At 42.4% G+C, this 26,752-nt stretch overlaps 1 protein-coding gene across 1 annotated transcript in view; it reads left to right on the top strand.

The window, feature by feature from the left end:
* Window positions 1-26,377, top strand: part of RORB (RAR related orphan receptor B) — a 193,087-nt gene extending 166,710 nt beyond the window's left edge. Inside the window, exons 5-10 of the mRNA XM_042912015.1 lie at window positions 2,632-2,753; window positions 4,154-4,286; window positions 7,823-7,930; window positions 9,443-9,553; window positions 12,482-12,594; window positions 25,150-26,377. Coding sequence (XP_042767949.1) covers window positions 2,632-2,753; window positions 4,154-4,286; window positions 7,823-7,930; window positions 9,443-9,553; window positions 12,482-12,594; window positions 25,150-25,305 — 743 coding nt within the window. The 3' untranslated portion in view covers window positions 25,306-26,377. The remainder of the gene's footprint in view (window positions 1-2,631; window positions 2,754-4,153; window positions 4,287-7,822; window positions 7,931-9,442; window positions 9,554-12,481; window positions 12,595-25,149) is intronic.
* The last annotated feature ends 375 nt before the right edge of the window (window positions 26,378-26,752 follow it).

Here is a 26,752-nt window from a genome sequence, read left to right on the forward strand (position 1 = left end):
CACTCTGTGCCACAAGCACGATAGTGTTCTTGCCGGAAAAGACAACCGGATTTCAAAACACCACTTGCTAGCTCTATAAAAATGGATCTAAAGTCACTCCCTCATTCCCTCAGTAAGAGGGAAATTGGTTGTAAAAGGTGAGGACTGTAAGGACATGAAATGTAATGTGAGAAATTATCTAGCTCCTAACTAGCTTTCTATCTGTACTTTTGTAATGTCGCTCCCTCTACCTGAGGTATACCTATCTCTTCTCCATGTGACAAACCTCTCCTCAGACCCAGATCAACAGGCATCTTCTCTGTGGTTATATTCCAGCCTCCTCCAGACTGAGTTAGATACATTCTTATTTGAGCTCCCACAATAACTCAAGGGCATTTATTATATCATGATATGATATGATACGATATGATGATACAATATGATATGATATGATATGATATGATGATATGATATGATACATGATATTGTAAGATCCTTTTAAAAAAAAGACACAACATCCTTTTTTTAAAAAAATCTATACTTTATAACCTGGTTCATAATAGCCTTTCAAAAAATATTTGTTGAACGAGTAAATGAAGACACTTGTGCTGGGCTCTACAGTCCAGCTCTTGAAGAATTCACACAACCTCGAAGGGTAAGAAACAAACAGACCCAAACAAATAACCACAGTGCAAGTCTGAGCGGAATAAGAGCTCTGGAGGTAGAATCAAGTGTAACAGCCGCCGACCCCTCTACCAAAGGGCCAGAGGAGGAGGGAAACCTTCACCAGTAATGGACATCTGAGCTGAGTCCTAAAGCCTGTGTGTGGATTCAACTTCCAATTTTGCCTTAACCTGTCCATGTATTTATTATGCCCACTCCTTCCTCCTTATGCCCTACACCCCCAAGCTTTCGTGGCAGAAGGCTAGAGAATTTTTAAACCTTGGCCAGTAGTTCCCAGGAGATGCCATAAAGGAACAGATAAAGAGTTTTTCATAATGCAATTTTGAGTGGCAGCTGTAGTTTTGCTTATAAACCCCGAAGCCTGTAAATTACTGACAAATCAGCACATCTTTGAAGATGAAAACAGACTACACCAAGAAGATAAAGGTTTGAAAACTAGAAAGCCATAGAAATCTTATGTTTTCATTACATACTGACTGAGAAATAGATATGTTTTTTTTTAGCTTCTAAGTAATTAGACTGCCCAAGTGAAATTGAAAAATGATGAACCATGACATCTATTTTAATATGATGTATAAAGTAATTCCTGCCCTTTTTTTTTAACAACATAGGAGGATGTTCAATAAAATTTGCATATAAGATTTTTTAAAGAAAGGATTTTAGAATATGATAAGCAATGAAAGTCTAGAAATGCTAAATGAGGAACCCAATAAAGCATGACTATAATCCTAAGTTAGCATTTTGTAGCATCTCCTACATCTAGCACTTGACGGTTCTGATTGAGAAACTCTAGTAAACATTGAAATGGCTTCCTTCAGTAGCACTGACTCCAAAATTAAATACCTCTGTTTTGTGCCAATTGGAGTCATCGCATTGCTTCCCTGATGACAAATTCTATGGAATGTCCTAATAATGATAATTATGGGTACCATTTATTCAGTGTTTGTAATATGCCAGGCAGTGCGCTCTACAAGATTTTTTTTTTTTTTGGAAAGTTCACTAGAGGTGCAAGCTTCCATTTTTTTATTCTCTACATCACCAAAGCTCAATATATTTCATACCACATATACCAGAAGCTTAGCGAGGTAAAAGGAAGGTACTTACAAGCACTGCTTTGAGAGTTATCCTGGAGAAATGAAATATGGCTATTTAGAACAGAAATTGCATTTGAAATGGCATGACCTATAACACTAGAAAAAATCTATTTCTCTATTAGCCAAGAACAGTTATCAGGCGGACAATGTGGTCATCTTCCTTTCTGCTCAGGCCCCCCCAGACAGAATCCCTGTGTCCTTTGGTTTCCCAAGATGTCGCCTTCTTCAAAGAGCTGGGGGGATTTTGAGGGAACCTCCTCACAGCTGTATCTAACTTCAGGGAACTCGCTGCAGATTTTTGAGAAATCTGCCGTGTCTGGTTCTGTTGCTCAATTTCCATACCTCCAAATCCAGAATGTTCAGTATTGAAAGTTTAATACCAAATACAACTCATTTGAGGTAAACAGCCCCCAAAGACTCGACTGTGTTTGTTCCTGCTTTTTCGTGAATGTAATCATTTTCTCTTTTTAACCTTTTTAAAGAAAAGTTCTAGTGATTCTAAAGATATTTTAAAGTCTTTGGACCATACATGTGAAGACTGTTAGTGGAATTTTAGGCCACAGAGTAGGAAACGTGGTCGTTTGTATTTATTTTTAAAATAATTATTTGAACACTCTACAACTCATGAGCCCTCAGATTTGTGACCAAAAGGGGGAAGTAAAGGCAGTAAATTTTGATTAAAAGAGTGAAAATTGGGAGAAAAAGAAAAGGACAACAGTTTGGAGATTGTTAGATAGAGAGTAAGTAGTGTTAAAGACAGTCGAGTACAACTGACGTGTCTCCAAAGGTATTCCGGTGGTAAACGTGAAGCGCTTGTTTCTTCGCAGAGCGAGAATGTATTCACAAGCCCTCAAACTGACATTCTTTCCCACAGATCGAATTGCACAGAACATCATTAAGTCCCACCTGGAGACGTGTCAGTACACCACAGAGGAGCTGCACCAGCTGGCGTGGCAGACCCACACCTACGAGGAAATTAAAGCCTATCAGAGCAAGGTACTCTGGGAAACTATGACAATGTTTCTCCCTGTGATGTCTCTATTTCCGGCTTTCTCACTCAGCGTTATCGACATTTGGGGCTGGATAAGCCTTTGTGTAGGGACTTGTCCCGCACGCTGTAGGATGGTCAGCATCATCCCTCGTCTCTACCCGCTAGATGCCAGTAGCAACCCCCTCACACACACAGTTGTCACAATCAGGTGTCTCCAAATGTTCCCTGGAAGGCAAAACCACCCCAATTAAAAAAAAAAAAAAAAAAACAACCACTGCCCTATTTAAGTGACCAGGGAGACTGTGCCCACATCAGATGACTTTAGAACCTTTTCACGGTGGCTTCCTGGGGCCAGGCAAGGAAGAGAAACGATTGAGAAACTATAGCAGTAATAATAGTTGTAAATCTATACTACAAAGATATGCAATAAAGCACCTTTAATGTTTCTCTTGCCCTACATGTTTAAAAAGGCCAAAGGGAAAAAAAAAGACAACTCACCTCATTATTATTACCATTATTCTTTTGATTGCTACTTTGTCCATTAGAGGAGTTTTTAAGAGAAGGAATTTGCTGCTGTTATATATTCACGTTACTTTCCTGTGGGGTTGATAGCCACAATTACAAGATCTATTAGTAAATGACTGGTATTATCATTTTATTTTAAATAAAATATATAAATGTGTCTATATCTGAACATATGATTACAAAATACTGATTTTTCTCCACGGGAACAATCATATCTTACCCCTTTTACGTAAATAAGGAAACAAAAGCATAGGTATTGTTATGCTCAATAAAAAGCAGAATTAATACACTTGGATTTATGTTTCCAGTTCCAAAGAAAATAACCCCAGGATCAAAATACATTTCTGAGATTCTATATTACTTAAGAGAGTGATTTGATTTGAGGTCTTTTCCCGTGAAATTCTTTTTATACCAAAAAAGCAACCTCCGTAAGTTCTGGGAAAAGAACACAACGTAAAAATCTTACAGATTTAGTGTCTGCCAGGCACACATAAAAGTGACCGTACAGAAGCCTGGGAACGAAATCACTCGTCCTCAGTGCAAAAGTTTGTTTTCACAAAACGGGCTAAGAGCCTGAGTTTGTTTAGGTGAGCAGAAGGAGGAGAAAGAGAGTAAAGAAACTGTACATATCTATCTTTACATATTATTGCAGTGTTTCCATTATTTCGGTCTCGGTACATTGACATTTGTGCCGTAGCAAGGCTCAAACAGGGCAAAACAGTCTGTTCGAAAATACTGTCTTCCTCTTTGGAAGGAATGGGGTAGAGTCCCACCTTGGGCCCCAAGTGACGGGTGAGCTCCAGGAGGGAAACCCTGAATGTTCCATTGACTCTCCACGTTGCTTTTGTTCCATGTACGTTGTGTGTCTCGTCTCTTGAAGTCCAGGGAAGCACTATGGCAGCAGTGCGCCATCCAGATCACTCACGCCATCCAGTATGTGGTAGAGTTTGCAAAGCGGATAACGGGCTTCATGGAGCTCTGTCAAAATGATCAGATTCTACTTCTGAAGTCAGGTAAGCGAGGAGAAGATTCATGGGTGGGGCACCTGTTGTAGCCCGGGATGTGGTCAACCCTTTGCTCAGTGTTGGCTGTAGAAAAATCTTCCTTCCAGTATGTAGTTCATTTTTACCACCCACACTGTCAGCCAACTCCCAAAGGAAACTCTCAGTAATAAAAATGCCCTGATACTCATTCAGTTCCCCTTTGAAGTCAAACACAATTTTGCTTATTGAAAGTGGAGCTATTAATTGCGGAGGTTGAGATACCCAGCTTGACAGGCAGTGCAAGTAATTAGCGTGTCAAGGTGGCTGAATTGCTGAGCTGGCTCTAAAAGGCACTACTTGCCTTCTGTTGGGGTGTAGGGGTGGGGGAATCCAGGCTAGCAGAGCTCTGCCTCTGTGGTCATCTCCAATCATTTTAATGAGGCTAGCCTGCAGCCAGTATAGACCCGGAGAAACTCCCTGAGCTCTAATCCTTCCCTCCCCTTCTTCCAACACATGCTCTGTGACACACGCACACTTAGGAAGGAGCTCAAGAAATTCCGCACGTGACTGACCTCGCAGATGGTATTACCCAGACAGGAAACAAATTTTCTCTCCCTGACCCCCACCTTTGAAAGTAGAAAATAAGAGCCACCATGGTGTTTGTTAACCCTCATGGACCTGGCCCAGAGTACTAAGCATAACGTGTATACGTGTGTCTGTGATAACGCACCTGCGTATGTTAATGTTTGCCCATGACAGCTCATTTAGTCTCGTGACACCAGTATTATTTCCATCTTACAGAAGGAGGGGGAGATTCAGAGACGTGAAGGTCTGTGTTCAATATCACAAAGCCAACGTATGGCAGAGCTGGCATTTGAACTTGGGCCAAATAGAATAGGTATAAGTCGCTGCTGCTTCCTCACCACGTGATTAAAGTTGATGCAGACCTTGACCCAAACATGAACTTGATCTATCAGTTATCTATTGCTGGCTAAAAACAACCCCAAAACTTAGTTAAGATGACGGTAATCATTTCTTTTGCTCCCAAAGCTACACTGTGAGCAGGGCTCAGCAAGGAAGTTCACTGAGGGACTTGACAGAAAGCAGGAGGATCCGCTTTTAAATTGTCTCCCTCACACGGCTGCCACTGTGTGCTGATTGACGATCCCGAGTTCGGCCAAGGCTCTGGGCCACAGGCCCCAGTTCCTCTCCATGTCAGTCTCTCCATGGGCCGCTTGGACTTTCTCATAGCATGGTTGTGAGGTTTCAAAAGCTAGCACACCAAGAGAACAAGGCCTCAGTGCATCGCATTTTTCTGGCTTACCTTTAAAAGTCATGCAGTGCTATTTCCACCCCACTCTATTGGTCAAGGCAGCCATGACGGCTCACCTGGGCTCAAGGATAGATGAACTGGATCTATCCCTTTTTTTTTTAAGTTTATTTATTTATTTTGAGAGAGAGAGAGAGAGCGCAAGCAGGGGAGAGGCAGTGAGAGAAGGAGGGAGAGAGAATCCCAAGCAGGCTCTGCACCATCAGCACCGAGCCCGACGCAGGGCTCAAACTCACAAGCCGTGAGATCATGACCTGGGCCGAAACCAAGAGTCGGACGCTTAACCGACTGAGCCACCCAGGCGCCCTGAGCATGGATCCTTCTTGATGGGGGAGTGGTAAGGCTCTTAAAAAGCATGTGGGATGGAACATATTTTTGCAGCTCTCCTTGGGAAAAAAAAAAAATCTGCCACATTTGATACGTGACCTTGAGCTAACCTCTGTAGATGGCAGCTTCCTCATTTGCAAAATGAAGAGATGGACCAGGAATAATGAATTCCAAACTTACAATTGCATCAGCAGCATCAGAGGAGAATATTGACTGCTCTGAGTCGGAGGCATCATCTGAGGCCCATGGGTCTGAATCTCCTAGAAGAGAACCCAGAACCCACTTCACTATCTTTCCAGCCAAGTCTCAGATATAACCAGTCCGTAGATTGACATTGGAGAACCACTGCACCATATAATCGTTTAACATCCCTGCTGCTGTAAAAATGTTGACTCTAGTAGAAAAGGCAGAGTACGTAACCTCCTTAAGCCTCCTGTAACTCGCCTATAAGAAAGGGCTAATAAAAGTCACCCAGGAGGCACCTGGGTGGCTCAGTCGGTTAGACATCTGACTTCAGCTCAGAGCATGATTTCACGGTTCATGAGTTCGAGCCCCACGTCGGGCTCGCTGCTGTCAGTGTGGAGCTTGCTTCAGATCCTCTCTCTCTCTCTCTCAAGACAAATAAATAAACATTTAAAAATTTACCTGAAATGGTATTGTAAGGAACAAATAAAATAATGTAAGGGGCCAAGGAAAGTGACTTCCACCCTATAAATACTCAATAAACGGTACCTATTATTGTTTTCATCAGAAAAACACTGTTTTAATTAATATTGACAAGTCCCCTTCTATGTGTAAGCCCCTGTGCTAGGTGGCATATAAGGGAAAGCAAGGAGAAATCAGCAGATCAAAAAAAAGAAGACAGAGACATAAATATTAAGTGGCAGCATAAGAAAGGCACCACAGGTCCCTTGGGAACACCATGGGTGTAACCAAAGCACCCGTATCATGCTCTCCTGCAAATTTGTGGTTTCTGAGTCTGGCCGTCACCTTCCAACACACTTTGGGGCAAAAGCCCATTTGTCCATAATGTGGAGGAACTGCACAGCGCTGGTTCCTCAGAGCATCAATAAATGTTCAGAGGGAAAAACAAAGGTGGCAAACTAATTCATTCACTAAATATTTATTTATTTACGTGCCAGGCACTTTTCGAGGTCCTGGAGCTATACTAGTGAATGAAAAAAGCACCACTACCTGTGGCTGAGGACAAAGGTCCCGCCCTCCCCGGGCTAACAGTGAACTCAGAGAAATGCTGGGTCCATTGAGGTTGAACAAGTTCCTTCATGTTGGGACTTTCCCAAGCCTTTGATCTGTGAATGTGGATTATAACTCTCTGAAGTGAGATAATATTCAGTATTTTGCCAAAACTCCCTTGACCAAGAAAACTTCATTTCCAAGACATCAGACGTAAATGGTGCCCTCAAGAAACACCCTCAAGGGGTTCCTGTGTAAAGTCATCCTGTGCTTAAATATACATGGAGGATGTTCAAAACTGAAACAGAGAGCAAGTTTTCCCAACAGCAAAACTTCTACAAAAGTTAACAAACTGGACTTGCCTGCTGCAAAGCTCCTTGTGAATTCATGAGGGGAAAATACCTTTAATACTAGTCCAGAAAACAAAAAACAAATGCTATGTGTGCTTCCCCAACACGTGCTGTTGCTGCCCTGCATTTTAGCCACCTTTAAGGTATATTTTATCTTTAATTCCTCACGTAAGCATGTCGAGGGATTTCTTTCTAATATAGTTATCTTTTACTTGGGAAGAAATCTTGATGCGTTTCTGAATGTGTGTGTCTGTGCATCTGCATGGGTGTGTTTTAAAGTTTAAGTCTGTTGACCTAAATACAGTAAGAATTGCTTTACTATTGCACGTGTATACCTATTTTCTTTCTTTTTTTTTTATACATAGGATGCCTGGAAGTGGTTTTAGTGCGAATGTGCCGTGCCTTCAACCCATTAAACAACACTGTTCTGTTTGAAGGAAAATATGGAGGAATGCAGATGTTCAAGGCCTTAGGTAAGTTTACCTTTGGTGGTGACATAATTTTCTTAGCTGCCTTCAGTTTCTCCACTCAGATCGAAGTGGGTAAATGAGATGCCTTGATTCTTTAATGTGAACTGGTATCTCATTTGATAAGGTCTGGACCAGGTGAGCCTCCAATATTTTATCTAACCTGTGAGATGCACAATCGTGCATCCTAATATGAAAGGCAGGAGAGAAGCACAGACCCCGTTGAGATCGACCACACCTCATTCGGAAATCAATGAAGAGCTGAGATGTGTTCTAGATCATTCTTTGAAGGATCAATTTTTATTTTCCTTGTAGCTTACTGCCCCACAGAGTATATTAGGTAGACCTCTGGTGGTCCATGGGTGATCTCTTAAGTTTCTTATGTAAATCCATAATCATTAGTTAAGATATTTAATTAAAAGAAGAGCTTCTTCACTGGCTTCTCGCTAAGAGCACTGACGTTCTTCCTGTTAAGTCATGCAGCTCTGGAAGCACAGATAGAGTGGGTGCCAACCTGCCCCAAATGATCCCCAGACCTTTCCTGTGGGTGGGCACGGGCAGAGTCAGTCTTCGGGAGTGTTGTGCACCATTCACATCCAGTCATCAGTACACGGTGCAGATAAGAAGAACGTTAGCAAAGATGGGCCGATGCCAGGAAAGGTTTTCACGATGACGGTGCCACTTGTTCCATACCCGGCCCACGGGCATCACGGAAGGCCAGTGCCCTTTCACCTTTTGTGCTGTTAGCTGATATGATAGCTAACAGCAAGTCCATCCGACAGGCAGCGTTTCCCTTCTGCAGTTGATACACATCCATGTCATCTACAAGGCTAGACTTTCAAGAAAGGAGGAAAAGTCTTGGCAGGCAACTTGGCTGTATTTCCAGCTTCATAAAATAAACATGTACCAAGGATCAGTGTAGGGATGAAGCATTATTATGCCAAAATTCACAATTGCTAAGCGACTGACCTGAAGCATCCATCAGAAAGCAGAAAGCAATGAATGCCTGCCCCCTCCGTAAGATTTCCAGGGAAGTTACCAAATTGAAAGGTACCTCATATTCCATCTATAAGACATTTTTAACATCTCAGTTTGAGGCCTCTCGGCGTTCTAAATTGCCAGGTTCAAGTGCCACTAAGACTGACAGCCCTTGGCCCCTCATACATCATGTTTTAGGTTTTCTGTGAATGCTGTCTCTATACCAAAGGATCCCCAAATCACGTATTAAATTTTTTCTAGTTGGAGCTCATCTCAACATTACAAGATTAGATTTAGTTTATATCTTCCCAGGGGAATATGGCAATGAGCATACACCATTTCTGTCAGCCCCTCATTGGTGACGTCAACACTCCGTACTTGATCAAGACGTTTCCCAATTTCCTCATTCTATAATTATTAGGAACTTGAAAATATTGTTGCCTCGTGTGCAAGTCCTTGAGTAACTTTTCGATTATGGGAATTTCTTACTATTGCCCCATTCCATTCAAGTGTTCTCACTTAATCTGCCTTCTCTTACAGGTTCTGATGACCTAGTGAATGAAGCATTTGACTTTGCAAAGAATTTGTGTTCCTTGCAGCTGACTGAGGAGGAGATTGCTTTGTTCTCATCTGCTGTTCTGATATCTCCAGGTGAGGAGGTCTGAGGCTCTGTCTTAAAAAAAAAAAAAAAAAAAGTCCTATCTTTAACGCGGATTATCCCCACTAAACCTAGGTAGTCAGCAGAAATTTAAAAGAACTGTGTTTACTTTGAAAAGCTTGTGATATTTATGGACCACTCAAAGGAAAGTAGCCTTAAATTAATTAAAATGACCGATTTTGCCCCACAAGCAAGAGTAGGATGTGTGCTAAGGGTCACTCCAGATTCAGACAAGCGAAAGCATTTCTTAACAGATAAATGAGGACACACGGCGGCCTGAGTTACAGCTAAGTCCTATTTTGATTTTGAGAATAAAAGACATCGCAAAAAAAAAAAAAAAAAAAAAATGTCCAGGAAGAAAAGTGAGACTTAGTAGAAATGTATTTAAATGAGAGATCCAGCATGAGGACAAAAGTAAATAAAACGTACACCTTCTCCTCTTTAAATACCTCTTGTGTTGGCTTCCCCACCTAAATTAGTGATATTCGGGGCTTTAAAAGGAGGTACGGACAACAGAGGGGAAAATGACTCCCTCTGAAGACTGGAAAAGGAAGGGTCTCTGATGTGCCAGCGGACATTCCAGAACGGGGATCTGTCATCATTTATCTGTGAGACCCTAAATGCTCGACCTCGCAGACCCGCAGTTTCCTCGCCTGTAAATAGGGTTTGACTTCATTATAATGAAGATCATTTCTACCTAGCTCTAAAATGCAATAAAATACCAAAATTTTCAGAGAAGGTAAGGGGTGACGGTTATAGGCCACACAGAATCGTAGCAATTGAAATGCTGCTTAAAATTATAGGCCAGCTCGAAAATGTATAGATTGCTAATGAATATGTGGCTCCTTCAGCCAGAAGGAGAACTCAGTCTCTCAGCTGTCTGCTCGGTTAGAATTCGGCGAGGAGACGGCATTGCCATTTACAGTTCTCTGTTGGAACCCATTCCTAATAATTTTTATGGCCAAAAGCCTCATTCTTTCTATAAAATCCACCTTAGAGACGAGATTCCTTCTGATACCTTAGCATAGTTTTCAGTGGGGCTGGAAGAAATTAATCTCACCGGTGACGGTACATTGACGTGTCATTCTAGTGATATCTACCAATAACCCCAGCCTCTACCCTTCCTATCAGTGAGGCTTTATCTATTTATTTTTAAGTCTTATGAAGGTTTTTTTTTTTTAATGTGCTTCTGTTTTTTATTTAACCACATTATCAAAAATGGAAATTATCACTTGGCATGTTATCACTAACAGTTTCTTTTGTGGCTCTGTCTACAATCAAGCTGTTCCTCTAGGCCTCTTTTGGTTTTACTTTTTTTCTTTTTTTTTTTTTTTTTTTTTGAACCTGACCAAGTTTCCCAGGCCTAGAAGCACAAAGATAAATGGGAGAAGTGACAAGAAAGATTTATATCTGATAGCAACCACATGCCAAATAATTTTCCTTGCTACCACTTTCTTATTGCATTTGACTGCTTTTATGGAATATAGTTCAGCGTTAGATTCATTCTAAGCCTGTGGTTCTAAGATGAGGGAGGAGGCTTCATTCGGGTTCCTGCTGGCTCAAAGAACGTGTTGCCAAAGTTCACTGTCCTTGTTAGGTACGTTTGTAATAAGCTAGTAAATTCCTAGCAGCAAATACTTAAGACATGGTATATCAAACCTAAATAATCCATGAAGATAATTACCCGAGATGTAAGGCAAGCCTGTTGTTTATAGGTCAGAACTCAGTTGAATTATAAGCCTTTTTCCAAACAGAACATACTATAGCCATCAAATTCTGCTGGGTTTGGAAACAGGACATTTCTTACTCTACCTAGTGGAAAATCTTCCAGTCCTTGTAGCAGACCCACACTCAGAGGCTTCTGAAACTCTCAAATACCTCGTCTGCCACCCTGGCCTAGTGTCACATTCAAAAAGAGAGGAAAGACAGATAGACGTCCTGCTCTATCTCATGCCAGACTCCACCCTTCCCCCAGTTCTTACCCTAATAGCCACGCTCTGTTCAGCTCCAGATAGTTTAGGGAAGGGAGAGGGAAGGAAAGTTAATTTATTCTGATTGACAATTGTCACTGAAGGCTTTTGTGCTCACTTACGTAAGGGTTTGCTTAACTGTTGGCTAGACTTGTCCTTACCCTGTCTAGGATTACAGAATTGAGTTTCTTGCCTGACCTGAACTGTGTTCAGATGGATCACTTCCAAGTTCTTTTCCATGAGTATTTGTTCATCATTTGGAGACTCTAGATGTCTCTTCATTGAAGCGCCAACCTGAGGCATTGATGTTGGGCTGAATTTTGTCACCATGGCATATAAAGCTCCTTGGAAGAAAGGAAGGGAGGAGGGAGGGGGTGGGAGGGAATGAAGAGAGGGATGTTGGAAGGAAAAAAGAAAAGAAGGTAGGATGGGAGGAAGGAAAGGAGGGATTATCTTATCCACCATTTTAAAATTCCATGTAGAAAAACAGCTTAGTTAAATTTGGGGCATTAAATTTTTGAAATTGATACATGCAGATTCTATGAATTATAGCATAGTTTAAAAAGGGAAGGGGAATTATAGTTTAAAAAGGGAAGGGGAATCCTGAATACAAAAAACAGTCCTGTGCAGATTTTCTTACTTCTATAATTCATTTTCTTCATAAGTCACTGACTTCTACTTTGAGAGAATCTAAGGATATGTCCCCCAAAAAGAGTGAGAGATGTAAAGGGTCACAGGCAATAAAAAAAAAAAAAAATACTGGTGTTTATCGGAACCATTGGGTTCTAACTACTTCCATCCTCATTTCCTGTGTCAGTGTATCTGGCATTACTGTCATCAGGGTATTTTTTATGAAATATGTGCGGTTATGTAAACGGAAACTAAGCACTTATATATGTAGGTAAAAGGTTACATCCCCTCCCTTCTTACCTAATTCTTTTCCTTTGTCAGACCGAGCCTGGCTGATAGAACCAAGGAAGGTCCAGAAGCTTCAGGAAAAAATTTATTTTGCACTTCAACATGTGATTCAGAAGAATCACCTGGATGACGAGACCTTGGCAAAGGTACGTCCTCAGATCGCAGAGCTGTGGCCACTCAAAGCACAGTGGCCAAAAAGGGCTAGTTATAAAGCAAAGGCATTTATCAGCAGCACAATTTCTGGAAGTTACCAAAGGTACATAAATGTTGAGGTGGCCATTTTAAAAGGGAGACTAGTAAATTATAATAGATTGAGAGGAGAATGACTTTCTTGGGAAAGGATGATATTGATGGATCTGAACCCCAGGCATAGGAAGACAAGCAAAGAAACCTAGAGCGTTTTATCTGAAGAACAAAAGCATGAAGCAGGGAATCAAGTCTTCAAAATTGACATGTGATGAAGGAGGAGACTTTGTGTCACTTCAGAAGTCAGATGCGGGCCAAAGTTAAGAGCAAGTAGATTTTTATTCAAAATAAGAGAACTATAAAATGATAAGAGGGGCGCCTGGGTGGCTCCGTCGGTTAAGCGGCCAACTTTGGCTCAGATCATGATCTTGTGGTCCGTGAGTTCGAGCCCCACGTCGGGCTCTGTGCTGACAGCTCAGAGCCTGGAGCCTGCTTCGGATTCTGCATCTCCCTGTCTCTCTGCCCCTCCCCCTCTCACGCTCTGTCTCTCTCTCAAAAATAAATAAACATTAAAAAATTTTTTTTTTAATGATTAAAATTGCTGACCAGAGGGGTACACCATGGTGAGGTTGTGAGCTCCCTGGCATTGGTCATAGTCTAATAGATACCGCTTGGTTTCCTCTCAGGTGTCTTGTAAGTCAGAGTCCTTCCCAGAGTAGAACACTAGACTGATTACTTGTACATTTTCCTTCAGTTCTAATCTTTTCACACAAGATATGCCCTGGGGTCCCTTCAAAATGGTGAAGAATCCCAGGGGCAAAATGCCATCAATTTCTCGGTTCAGCTTAATTAACAATAGTGATCTTTAAGAAGAGATGTTTACCGGAGTAGAATCCTCATAAGAGGAAGTATATTCTCATGATTGATACTCAGCATTATTTTAGATCATGAAGTATCTTTGATTTCTTAAGAACTGGACTTTTTTAGCCGGTAAGCAACTAGGAGATGGGGCATATTCTGGGTTAAAGATGATAGGAATCCTAGTCTATATTTATAAACATTAAAACCCTCCCACTTTGCTCTTAAAGTTCTTTATTTTTAAAAAAGGGGGAAGACTCTCTCTGAGATATTATCAGATATGACTTCACACATACAGAGGCTCCTATAAAAAAAAAAACCTCTATGAATCAAATATGCTGTTTCATTATGGTGACATTTTTATTAAAATGAACACCTCAGTTTACAGTGAAGAGTGATAGTTATCTTTGGTAGAACTTTCTACTTTTTATGTGAGCAAGGACAAATCACCTGGTCTCTGCACCTCAGTTTTCTTTGGGTCTAAGGCAAACCTTCCACATGCTTGCAGATCTCCTGGGCAGAAAAGATGGTTATAGAAATATATGCATCTGTTTCTATAATCGCTCTGCAGAATATACCATAAATACATCTGGCCACTTAATGGAAGGGGATGTTTCCTGCATTTTGGATGTCCCAAAGACCTCCCCATATTTGCCATCTTAAAATTAAGGACTTGGGGCGCCTGGGTGGCTCAGTCGGTTGAACGTCCGACTTCGGCTCAGGTCACGATCTCACGATCTCGCGGTCCGTGAGTTCGAGCTCCGCGTCGGGCTCTGGGCTGATGGCTCAGAGCCTGGAGCCTGCTTCCGATTCTGTGTCTCCCTCTCTCTCTGCTCCTCCCCCGTTCATGCTCTGTCTCTCTCTCTATCTCAAAAATAAATAAAAACGTTAAAAAAAGTTAAAAAAAAAAATTAAGGCCTTGATGTGAGGATAATGAGGATTATCATTTTTTGCTTTTGTACAGATGTTTTGAGGTTTAAGATATTACAGTGCATAAATTCTCACGCTTACACCATCTTCTACCTCCTGGTGTTCTAAGGGTGGCAGTCGGAGGCATTTGCTATAGAAAGGAGACAGAAATTGAAGCATGAAAGATATTTAATGACAACAAAAAATAAAAATAAAACACTGACTGTGGGTCACCTCCCCTCTCCACTCGCCATCTTTCAGGGGAGAAGTACACAGTTCAGTCCTATTCTTATAAAGTGTTGTAAAACTGGGGAGCAGAGAAAGAGTTAGGAGAGGATTATTTCTTGTATAAAGTTCACTGGAGCCAGATGACAAAGCATTGCTTCCACAAGTCATGTGTAGATATAGGGGTTTGTGTGGCCCCTCCTTGTAAGTCAGCATTTTAATAGGATGCTCTGTGGAGGGACCATGAAACTAAGGAGGGACCACCAGCTAAGCTGGAGGGACCATGAAACAGAATGAGCGCTGGATTGTAGTTTATCCCAGTCCTGAACTTTGTGGCTTTGGCCGAGTCATTCTATTTGTCTAAGTCTCAGGTTCCTCAGCTGTCAAGGGCTGGGGTGGCAGGAGGGATGGGTGTCTCAGGTTCCTGACTGCTTTAACCCTGTGAGGACCCTGTGCTATCGATGTATAGGCACGCCCTCTCATCGTGCCCGCTAAAAGAAATCATTTTATTTGTCTATCCTACCACAAATTCTCATCTTTGCAGAAATTCTCCTTCTGCCTTCATAGCCATGGAACTCTTCGGCCTCTACAGTGCCTCTATAACAGTGCCAACCGTTCTTAATATTTGTTATTTATAGACCCCCTGGGGAGCCTGGCAAACATCATGAAACCCATCTCTAGAAAAATGTGCGCATACCTGACTGTGGTATTCAAGTCTGGATAGTTGGGGTACATCTGCCTTCTGGGTGATGTGCAAAGACTTTTTATAGTGCCGACCAGTTTGCCCCTGAAGGAATGTAACGGACATCAGGTGAGAGAGGCAGGGCTCGGATACAGTCACTGGGCTTCATCCTGAAAGAACAGTCTCCACCACACTTCAGCCGTGCTCACTTCCTGAAATGAAAGTTCAAGTAGCCGTGCCTTATCCTTTTGACCAAACTTGGACCTAGGGACGGTATGAGAATTCAGGAATTCTGTATCCACTCACTAGACGATTTCAATCCCAATATAGTAATCATTTTGTTGATTTAGTTATTTATATTAAAAAAAAAAAACCCTTTTGGAGAATTTATTTTCCTTTCCTTATCAGCATCGTGATGGTATGTAGCATATTTATAATAAACCATCAGAACCATTTCCTAGCTGAGTGACCCTGCAAAAGTGGCTTAACTTCTCTGTGCCTCAGCTTCCTCATTTGTAAAATGTGACTAAGGATAGTGTCAAGGTCATGTGGTTATTGTGAGGACTGAGTGGTATTACGTGCAAGCAAGCTGCACGTCCATAATAGGTACGGTATGTAAGTGCTATTGTTGTAGCTGTGGACGGAAGAAATTCTGTTTCGGCAGGGAAATTTTTATTGGAAGTGGTATTTTGGAGTTAATCACAAATGGATGAAAACGCAAAAAATGGAAGCTGGGGGCGCCTGGGTGGCTCAGTTGGTTAAGCACCCAGCTCTTGATTTCGGCTCAGGTCATGATCTCACAGTTTGTGGGATGGAGCCCCACGTTGGGCTCTGGGCCGACAGCACAGAGCCTACTTGGGATGCTCTCATTCTCCCTCTCTCTGCCCCTCTCCTGCTCATGCTTCCTCTCTCTGTGTGTCTCTCACAATAAATAAATAAGCATTTTTTAAAAATGCAAGTGGGAGGGCTGAGGAGATGGGGTTTGGCATTCTAAGTGATAGGGAAATGATAAGAGGTAAGAAAGTACAAGGTATATTTGAACTATGAGTAATGGTTAGATCTGTCTGCATCCTGGATTTGAAAAGCCAGGAAACAAGAGGACACTGGTCACTTTCGCTAAGCTCATAAAAATAAAAAATGAAAAAAAAAAACCCCACAACATATATATTTTTAAGCTCCCATCTGTTCTCTGAGTTTCACTTTCCCTGTCTAGGAAATGAGTAGGTTGGATTGGCTGGTCATTAAGGTCCCTTCTGTAGAATGTTCTTTGACTCCAAGAGAGAAAAACAAAGCTTGCTCCTGACATCTTCATTCATCCTCTAATACTCAGTGCAACGGACTCATTTTAAGGACTTTTTAGTAATTCTACCATTACAGCTAATAAGGAAATAGACTGCTCTCACCAGGTCTTAAAGCTTCAAAGTCTTGAAGCTACAGTGATCTAGCTTAGGATGATATTCTGGCCCCAAAGCTGCAAAGAGCACAGTGTTTTCGAAGCCCCCGGCCGGAGCTCAGCATTCCTGTCAGGCCTTCAGCCGGGGCTCCATCACCTTGTGCTTTGGGTGCTGTGGTGGCTCAGTCTGAGGTGTTTACTTCCTGGGAGAGGAGCGTGCTGGGGGAGTTCCTGTTCCTGTGGTTCTCCTTCTCCGCTCAGCTGAGACCAGCATGACCACTGCCAGGGTGCAGTGACTATTTCAGCTGCAGACTGGTGACAATTCCATTCTCTGGCCTCTGGGCTTCCTTTATGACAAGTCACTAAATCTGCCATTTTTGTTGCTCAGACCAGAGGACAGAGGGTGAAGGAAACAAAGGAGCCAAGTTAGTTCGGGCCAGGTTGTGGCAGCACACTCATGGCCAAAGGCAGGGCTTTGATCCGGACGACTTGCTCACATCCCAGCCCTACCCTAAGTGCAGCCTCTGGGTCAGGCCATAGCTGGAGGCTTGTTTGGTAAAGTCTTCAGCCCCTACTGTTGAGTCTCCTGGATAATCAGAGTCGTGAGATATTAGGCAGTATATTTACTTTTCCTAGCACTCCTGTAAAGACACGCAGCCCTCCTGAAGGTATGTTCTTGCCCCAGGCTGTACTGAGAAGTTTACAAGTAACAGACTCCGTAACAACACATATCCAATGGAAAGGCGTGGAGAGCTCGTAGGGCAAGTCGGACCCCCAAGCTCACTCATCTCGCCATATGCAGGGACTGGAGGGAGTGCCATTTTATTTTACCACAACTTCAGCGACGACCATGCCTTCAATGCACTTCTCCAAACAGTGTTCAATTGCTCGTGCCTTGTCATGCCCTATAGATGGGCCACGCCACCCTTCTGGGTGTTTTTATTTTATTTTATTTTATTTTTTTTTTTTTTTAATTTTTTTTTTCAACGTTTTTTATTTATTTTTGGGACAGAGAGAGACAGAGCATGAACGGGGGAGGGGCAGAGAGAAAGGGAGACATAGAATCGGAAACAGGCTCCAGGCTCCGAGCCATCAGCCCAGAGCCTGACGCGGGGCTCGAACTCACTGACCGCGAGATCGTGACCTGGCTGAAGTCGGACGCTTAACCGACTGCGCCACCCAGGCGCCCCCTGGGTGTTTTTAAACATACAGCTCCGTGCTAACGGAACTTCTAATTCTTCTAGAATATGGAGGAGTCTAGTTATTATGCTAAAGCTCAGAATGTCTCTCACTCCTCTCTTTCCTCCTATTCCTGGATGGGAAAAGTTCTTACCTGCCCCTGTGGCTTTCTCTCTTCCACTCTTTTTAAGCCTTTGCTGCCAGGGAAGGTGTTCCACCACAACCCTTCAATCCATAAGGTAGTCGTCTAAGTTTGCACCATGTTAATGAAAACACAGGAGAGAGCTCAGGTAAACTGTGGAAAGAGATTGTCCTGAACAAGAACAATGTTTGCACCATGTGGTGACAAATCTGTTTCTTTGAGGTTCATTTTCTCAGATCTGGAAGGCTCTAGCCTTCCCAGAGAGAACTGTGAGGGGTTGAGCTGGGAGAGGTACAAGCCAACAGATACACTAACGTCTTAAATCCTGAGGCCCTTTCTAGCATAACAGCAGCAAAACTGTACTGTCAACATAGAGAGGGAAGCCTCTCTTTCTGCTGTAACAGAACCAAGATAGTAAATAAAACCTGACAAGATGGAAGGCTTAGACAGCCCTATTTCACATGTTAACAAATTGAAATTTTACCTGAAAGGAGTCATTCCTGGTCACTCTCACATTAATGGTGTACTTCTGATTTAGATTTAGAAAAAAAAAAAAAAAAAAACAAACAACCATGTTGATTCACAGATAGAGTCTATGGAGCAAATCCTGACTGAGAGATGGATAAGAACTGCACAGCGTCATTTACATTGACCTTCGTTGTTTTCTCAATGAGGTCAAAACAGACTATGTCCTGACTAATAATGGAATGTTGCTATCTAAAGTCTGCTTTCTTCTTGGAAGACACTAGGTGTTATACTAGAATTCTTAATAGGTGGCTTTAGGGATTTGGGGTCACTTTAATTTTAAAGAGCAGTCTGTCCAGCAAGTACTTGGGAGCCCCTACCCAAATGATGAGCCTCCTCATTCCTCTTTCTGTTTGGCTAGGGCTTTGTTTCACACTTGAAAATTCCTGTGCTTTCTGGGGTGCCTGCGTGGCTCACTCGATTAAGCATCCAACTCTTGATTTCAGCTCAGGTCATGATCTCATGGTTCGTGGGATTAAGCCCCATGTGGGGCTCTGCACTGACAGCGCGGAGCCTGCTTGGGATTCTCTCTCCCCCTCTGTCTCTGCCCCTCCCCTGCTTGTGCACTTGCTCTGTGCATGCTCTTTCTTTCTCTCTCTCTCAGAAATAAATAGACGTTAAAAAAATTCCCATGGGGGCGCCTGGGTGGCTCAGTCGGTTGAGCGTCCGACTTCGGCTCAGGTCATGATCTCACGGTCCGTGAGTTCGAGCCCCACGTCAGGCTCTGTGCTGATGGCTCAGAGCCTGGAGCCTGCTTCCGATTCTGTGTCTCCCTCTCTCTCTGCCACTCCCCCGTTCATGCTCTGTCTCTCTCTGTCTCAAAAATAAATAAAAACATTAAGAAAAAAAATTTTTTTAAAAATTCCCATGCTTTTTAAAGTATAACACATGCTGAAAAGCTCTTAAATGATAAGTAGATAGCGCAGTGAACGATCACAAAGGTAACATACCCACATAACCACTTCCCCGGGTGAAACCGGGCACCCCAGAAGGCCTACTTCGGCTTCTCCGGCTTCCTCACAATGGTATTTATGCTTTAAAAGAACCCAAGCATAGACAAAACTATAGAAAGCAATTCAGCACGTCGCTCAAGATTTTAAATTCTGAATCCATACTCAAGAAATACAGCTTTCTTCTGGGGTAGTTTTCCACCTCAGCGTATGTTTATTAGGAGCATGTGCTCTGTGCCAGATGCAAGGGAGAAAGTGGTGATGACACATGGTGGTGTTCCTGAGCGGTTCCCCTGCAGAATTCCTGTGAAGGATCAGATTATTTTGGTCCATTTTAGCCGTCCGGAGTTTGCTGGCATGCACCACATGCTAACACCCAGACATCCCAGAGGTTCTCCGTTAGACTAACGGTCCGTAAATGAAAAGAGAGGTCTTGATGCAACTTCCCACACGTCAAGTTGGAAGTTGGTGCATTCATTAGAAGTCTGTGATAATAGGAACCAACTCACACTAGCTTAAGCAAAAAGAAAAAAATAAAATAACGGAGAGATATCTCGTGGAACCTAAGGATGAAAACTCGGCCACCATTCAGGTTGGCCCTGGAACCAGGAATCGGAAAGCCTTCCTTCTTCTCCCCCACCCTGAATACCAGCTGAGTCTGCTTCCCTGGTCCACGTGGTGAAATACAGCTAGCTCTCAGCTTCTTCACTTACTGGAAGTTCCTGCTACATTTTGAAAGTAAGCTGCTGGCTCTCGGTCCAATTCCAGATTCCGACCGCAGATGAATCGATGTCCACTGCCACTTTAGGTGGCCAGCTCCACATGGATGCCAAGGATGGGGTGAGGAGGGGCAGGGAAGGCTTATGACCTGATAAATATTTCAAATCCGATATTCCAATTCTAATCCATGTGTCTAGGTCTAGCTAAACATAAAGAAATAAGGAAATAGCAAAATAAAAAATATAGAAAAGCGAGTGAGCAAGTGAAATGGATATAGTTAGCCTCACTTGATGTGCCCTGTGTTTATCAGTGATTTTGAAGTTTCTTCCACTTTGGTCAAACCATCGTTGGCTTCCTGCTTCAGGTTGGAGGGCATCGCAATGGCCGGGAAGCCCGAATGAACAAAATCACTAGTTTTACCCTCTGCATGTTCCATTTTCCATATCGAATGTACTAGTTATAAAATTGTGGATTTTCTCATAAAACCACTCCCTAGAAAGAAGCATAGGATTATTAGCCCTTCTCCAACAGCCGCTTTTTCTTCTGGTCAACCCCTGTAGGTATAAGCTAAAGCTTCCTTATCTTATAGGAAATGTTTGGTCATAAGAGAAAGAGGAGGGTGAAAATGCCTTTTTCTAGACCCTCTGTCTACTCCTGCTATGGGGATTATTTAAACATGAAGACATTTCATGATGATTTGAAATCGACTACCCCCTCCATCTCCAAATGCTTCTGGATCACCTCCCCAGCTGTTTAAAAAGTTGTTGAGCCATTAACTGCTGCTGAGGCTGCTCTAAACTCCCTTTGAAATGGGGGTCCCCCAGCTGCGGTACATAATATTAATGAGCAAGTAAGTGACTGCCTGCTGCTTCCTCCACCAGGCCCTTCTGGGCTCTGACAAGTGCTGCTGCTGTGTCCACATGGCCTCCTGGCCCTTCCCACCTCCGGAGTGATGGATGCCCCTGTCTGTCAGAACTTCTATTTCCACAGCTGACTGGAGGCTTCTAAAACAGCCTCTTCCAAGAGCACGCAGGTTAGGGTGCTCTTTGCTCAAGCAGCCCCACTGCCCTTAAGAAAAAGTTATCCTCACCATCTCGGCCCATTATACAGATGAGCAGCAGGGATAAGATCCAAATCCCATAAAAGAGGGAAGAACTAGGACCCGAACCAGACGTTTCTTAAACCCCAGTTTGGAGCAGGAAGGAAGCAAGAGTCCATATTCATTTTCCAAAGCTGAACTCATGGCTAAATATTACCAGTGCAAATGAGCAACTACAGAAGGGTCATCCTCTTATGCATCTAATTTCTCATATCTCCCCTTCACTAAAGGAAAAAAAAAAAGTTTTAAGAATTATATAGGATGCTACAGAGGGTTACTGGAGGGATTGTGGGAGGGGGGATGGGCTAAATGGGTAAGGGGCATTAAGGAATCTACTCCTGAAATCATTGTTGCACTATGTGCTAACTTGGATGTAAATTTTAAAAAATTAATTAAATTTTAAAAAAAGAATTATATAGGCTTCTACTTTATACATCACAGTTTATTAAATCAGCAAGTTACTTTAATTGCTCCAAAAAAAATGATCATCCATATGATGTTGCTTTTTCATTTCACCAAAAGTAAATGGCTGATCTCCCCATACATTAACACGTGACTCCATTTTCGGTGCTCAGTTAAGGGTTACGTTGGGTTCTTGCCCCCTGATCGAGCATAGCCTTGACTGTTCCTCTCTTTGAAGGAAACATTATGTGGAAACAGAAGCATAACACCTAACACGTATATGGCCACCATGTGCCAGGCGCCGCTATAGACAGTTTGGATTGACCCAGGTAACCCTGACAACAATCCTCTGAGGTAGGGATCGTCTGAGGGATAAGGAAGCTGAGAAGTTAACTGACTTGCCCAAGATCACACAGCTGTAAATAGCAGGTCCGCGATTCAAACCCAACAGTTGGGCTTTCTAACCCATAGCTCTTGTTTTTGTTTTTGTTTTTGTTTTATCACTAGGCTAATCTTCTCTATGTTGTATTTGTGTGTCATAGGGAACTCAGGGAATCCCATTACCGGTCCCCCCAACAAACTAATAGAGCTAAGCAAATGGAACCTCCCTTCTCTGGGAATGATGATTCTGTCTGTGCCTCCTGAAAAGGAGCTGACTTTCCATTTGGCTCCCAGGACTGTTTCAAATTTGATACAGAATTTACTTTTCAATTTTGAAAATTGGTTGTAAATTTATATGATTTGAACCTCTGTAATAGTTTTTTTTTTAAGTTTATTTTGAGAGAGACAGAGACAGTGCAAGTGGGGGAGGGGCAAAGAGGGAGGGAGAGAGAGAATCCCAAGCAGGTCCCGTGCTGCCAGCAGAGCCCCACACAGGGCTCGAACTCACGAAACTGTGAGATCATGACCTGAGCCAAAACCAAGAGTCAGATGCTTAACCGACTGAGTCCCCCAGAAGCCCCTATAATAGTGTCTTTTAATGTCCATTCCATGGACCCAGTCCATCAGTATCCCAGGAGATGTTTGTTTCAAACGTGGAGTCTCAGCTCCACCCAGACTTACTGAAATCGAGTCCCTAGGGGTAGATCCCAGGAATCTGCATTTTTAGGAAGCACCCCAGTGATTCTTATGCAGAGTAAAGGTTGGCAGTCATTACAGAATCACATCTGGAAGTTTCAGGAGCTCTGCATAGCATCAGTTCAACTGCAGATGATTATAGAAAGCTTTCAAAACCTCCCCGCATTCAATAGCTATTTCAGGGAGACCGTCATGTATAAGAAGTGTTCCAAATTGTAGTCTCCGTCTGTGTGAACCAGTTGGTTGAGAGAGCTTGGATGATTTCCCAAGGGACTTTAGCTATGTGGACACTGGGATAACCTTTACCTGTGAAAATACGGAAAAGACACCATTTTCCACCCTGGAACCAAAGTGACTCTTTGATCGTGTGATTCTTATCATCTTTCCTGCTTGCCCGAAACCCTTCCGAAGCGTCTTAGCATACACTTGCGTATTCGGGTCCCGTCCATCTCTCCAGCTTTTCCCTCAGACCTGCTCACCCACACTGCTCAATTCTTCCAGCGCGCTAAGCACGACGCCATCTTTATGCCTGGCCCTGCGGCATATCACGGACCCCAACGTCTGTTTGGCTCTTGCTTTTACTTCAGAGCTCAGCTTAAATGGCACTTTCTCGGGGAGGCCTTCCCTGGCCTGACAGAAGAAGGCAGAACGTCCTATTACCTACCACTTCTAGATCATTCCTGCATGGCACCCACCGCAGGTTTTCAGTCTGCTTTCGACTGTGTGGTAACGTTACTCACATCTGTCTTCACAAGGTGGCTGTAAGCAGAGAACCATACTGTCTTGAGCATTTTGGCAGCTAGCAGAGTGCCTGCTACGAGTTTAAGTAACTCATAATGTTGGAAAGAAAGTCTGGCTTCTCAGTCTAAAACTTTACATCCATTCCTTAAACAAAGATTTCACATTTCTTCTTGCTACCCCTATCGTTAAATAGCCCTGGAAATGGAAGGTCTGCACCCCAGATTTCTTTATGTGTTCTAGACCCCTTTAAGAATATGTCAACAGCTCTAATCCTTATGGTATTTTGAATGGCTCATAGTGTGGTTACATGGTCATGAGTTGTTAAAAGGAAAGTTAATGAATGTGGAAATTTCTGATTTTGAAGAGCCACAAAGTAACTAATTATCTATTTGCTCTTTTACTCCAAAGGCTCAAAATTGCTTCTTATTACCGAATAGGGGAGGGGGCACAATGAGCCTAACTGATGACTAGATGGGGTTTATTTCATTTCTTTTTATCGTCACTTTCAAGTGTTCCTATGGTCAGCTATATAAACTATCAGGCTTATCTTTTCTGAGAGTGTTCTTTATATGAGAACACATCTGATTCCAACAGTAATTTGATCACAATGATACTTGGTTTTAAGCTAATTTTGACATGAAATGATGAATTCTACATGTTCCTAAATTATAAATATGTGAAAAGCTAGAGCTGTTCATCTTCTAAGAACGTTATAGCATTTTGCAAACCGTGGACATTTTATAATGTCTTCTGGGTATTTGAACTCAAAAAAAATAAAATAAAATCACGTCCTGCATGATACATATACAATAAAACCTACCAATGGTAAGTGGATATTCCCCCACGAGTTTTTTAAATGCCTCAAGGAAGCAAGTGCCAGTGACCTCTGAAATTCTCTCTTGATTAAATATAGGTTTCATTCTATGCATTACAGTGGGAAAGAACTAGAAAGATTCAGGCAGGCTAGTCCTGACAGTTATGGATCGCGCCTCGTACAGTTTAGGTCCTACCTTTCCTAACAACGTCGCCTTCCAAAACCGAGAATCTCGTGTTCATATCATAAAAATCTGTGGGAAATAATAGATAATATTAGCTCCCAATTGCGTTTCACACCTATAGTGTTCTTACCGCTTTTATATGAATTACCTCAGTGCACACAACAATATGAGTAGGCCCATTTTACAAATAAGAAAGCTGAGACCGAGTATTTCACAGCCAAACAGCCATTTAGCTATTTTGAAACCAGGATTCTGACTCAGTCAGCCTGGCTGCAAAGCACCCACTCGTATCGATTAAACTCGACTACCTCCCATACACATTTTATTTAAGAGCAGTGACTCAGGAAGCTTGGCCCCGCTGGCTTGCCTTCTCTATTTTCCCGAGGGGGGTAGGAGGTGCGTTTTGTTTTGTTTTGTTGGGAAGGAGAAGCTGAAAGTGAGCCTCCTTTCTTTGTGAACGTCTTTTCCCAAAACCATTTTCCTTCATCCGAGGCCAGGAAGGACCCTGATTCAGAAGCCAGAGCACTAATGAGCTTCCCCTTTTGTTTCTCCCCACCCCCCTACTCCCCGTCCCCCCCCTGCCCAACACCCGACCCTGGTCTCCCAACTCCGCAGTTAATAGCCAAGATACCAACCATCACGGCGGTCTGCAACTTGCACGGGGAGAAGCTGCAGGTATTTAAACAATCACATCCAGACATAGTGAATACACTCTTTCCTCCATTGTACAAGGAGCTCTTTAATCCTGACTGTGCCACCGTCTGCAAATGAAGGCAACGAGAGAACTGTCTCCTAGTCGTGGAATGCGTCACCATTAAGACAAAAGCAATGTGTTCATGAAGACTTAAGAAAAATGTCACTACTGCAACATTAGGAATGTCCTGCACTTAATAGAATTATTTTTCACCGCTACAGTTTGAAGAATGTAAATACGCACCTGAGTGGGGCTCTTTTATTTGTTTGTTTTTGAAATGACCATAAATATACAAATATAGGACACTGGGTGTTATCTTTTTTTTTTTTAATTTTATTTTATTCGGGTATGTTTTGGGAGACAACTGTTTATAGAATTTTATTGTAGATACGTACAAGAACAGAGCGGTACTTTACATGATTACTTTTCCTGTTAATTGTTCAAATATAATTTAAGAAAATTCCACTTAATAGGCTTACCTATTTCTATGTTTTTAGATAGCTGATGCATGTGTAAATTTGTAGCTGTCTTGGAAAGCACTGTGCATGTATGTAATAAGCATATAATATCTGAGAATATTATATATGACTATTACTTATACATGCACATGCACTGTGACCTAAATTCCCATACATACTAACAAAGGAGGTTCAGTCAGGCTCTCTTATATTATTTACCTTCTGTGTTATGTGTTACCTTTATGTTAGACAATCAGGATTTTGTTTTCCCAGCCAGAATCTTCAACTGTCGTCAATGGCAGGGTGGTACCAATTCAGAGATAACGTCTACAAAGGAATAAACGTAATGCGCGGCCTCTGTATAAGAACTCTGTTTCTATCAATGACATCAAAGCCTTGTCAGGATGGTAAATATCGGCGGGTGGGGGGGGCGGGATATCTGGAGCCATTTTCCTGTTTTAAGAATTCGGCCACAGATAACGTTGTGGAGTCCAGGACTTTTTTGACCAATCACTATTTCCTATTTTTCACCAGGACACATAAAACACTTTTTTTTTTTTCCCTTTGGATTTCAGGTGGGTAAAGAAACTGATTTTGGTGCTCACTGTGTTGTCACCAGAGAAATGCAGTCTGTAGGTTTGACCACCAGCAATTTTTTTCTAATAAAATTAGAGTCACAGAGGAAACCAGAGCCCAGGGCCCCGATGCCATTTCATGTAGACATTTTTCCTCTAACCTGTTGTGTCTGGGTTTGATGTTTTTTGTATTTTGAGGGTTTTTTTTTTTGTTTTGGGGGGCTTTTTTTGGCAACGAAGAGGTAGAAAGAGCTTGGTTCTTTATATTCATTCTCTTTGCTACATTTGTTAGAAAAAGCAGCAATAAAAGGGGAGGCAGGATTTGATATGTCCTTCTAACGGGGGGGGGGGGGGGGGGGGAAGGTCCTCTAATTTCTCTCAACTCCAAAGTGCTGTACTATAAACACAGAGCAAGAACTTGACAGATAACGAAAACACATCGGAGTTATTCCGTAGAACTAATACACCCCAAAGCCCAAACTGTTTCCTAT

Source organism: Panthera leo, chromosome D4 (genome assembly GCF_018350215.1).
Source record: "Panthera leo isolate Ple1 chromosome D4, P.leo_Ple1_pat1.1, whole genome shotgun sequence".
Classification (NCBI taxonomy): domain Eukaryota; kingdom Metazoa; phylum Chordata; class Mammalia; order Carnivora; family Felidae; genus Panthera; species Panthera leo.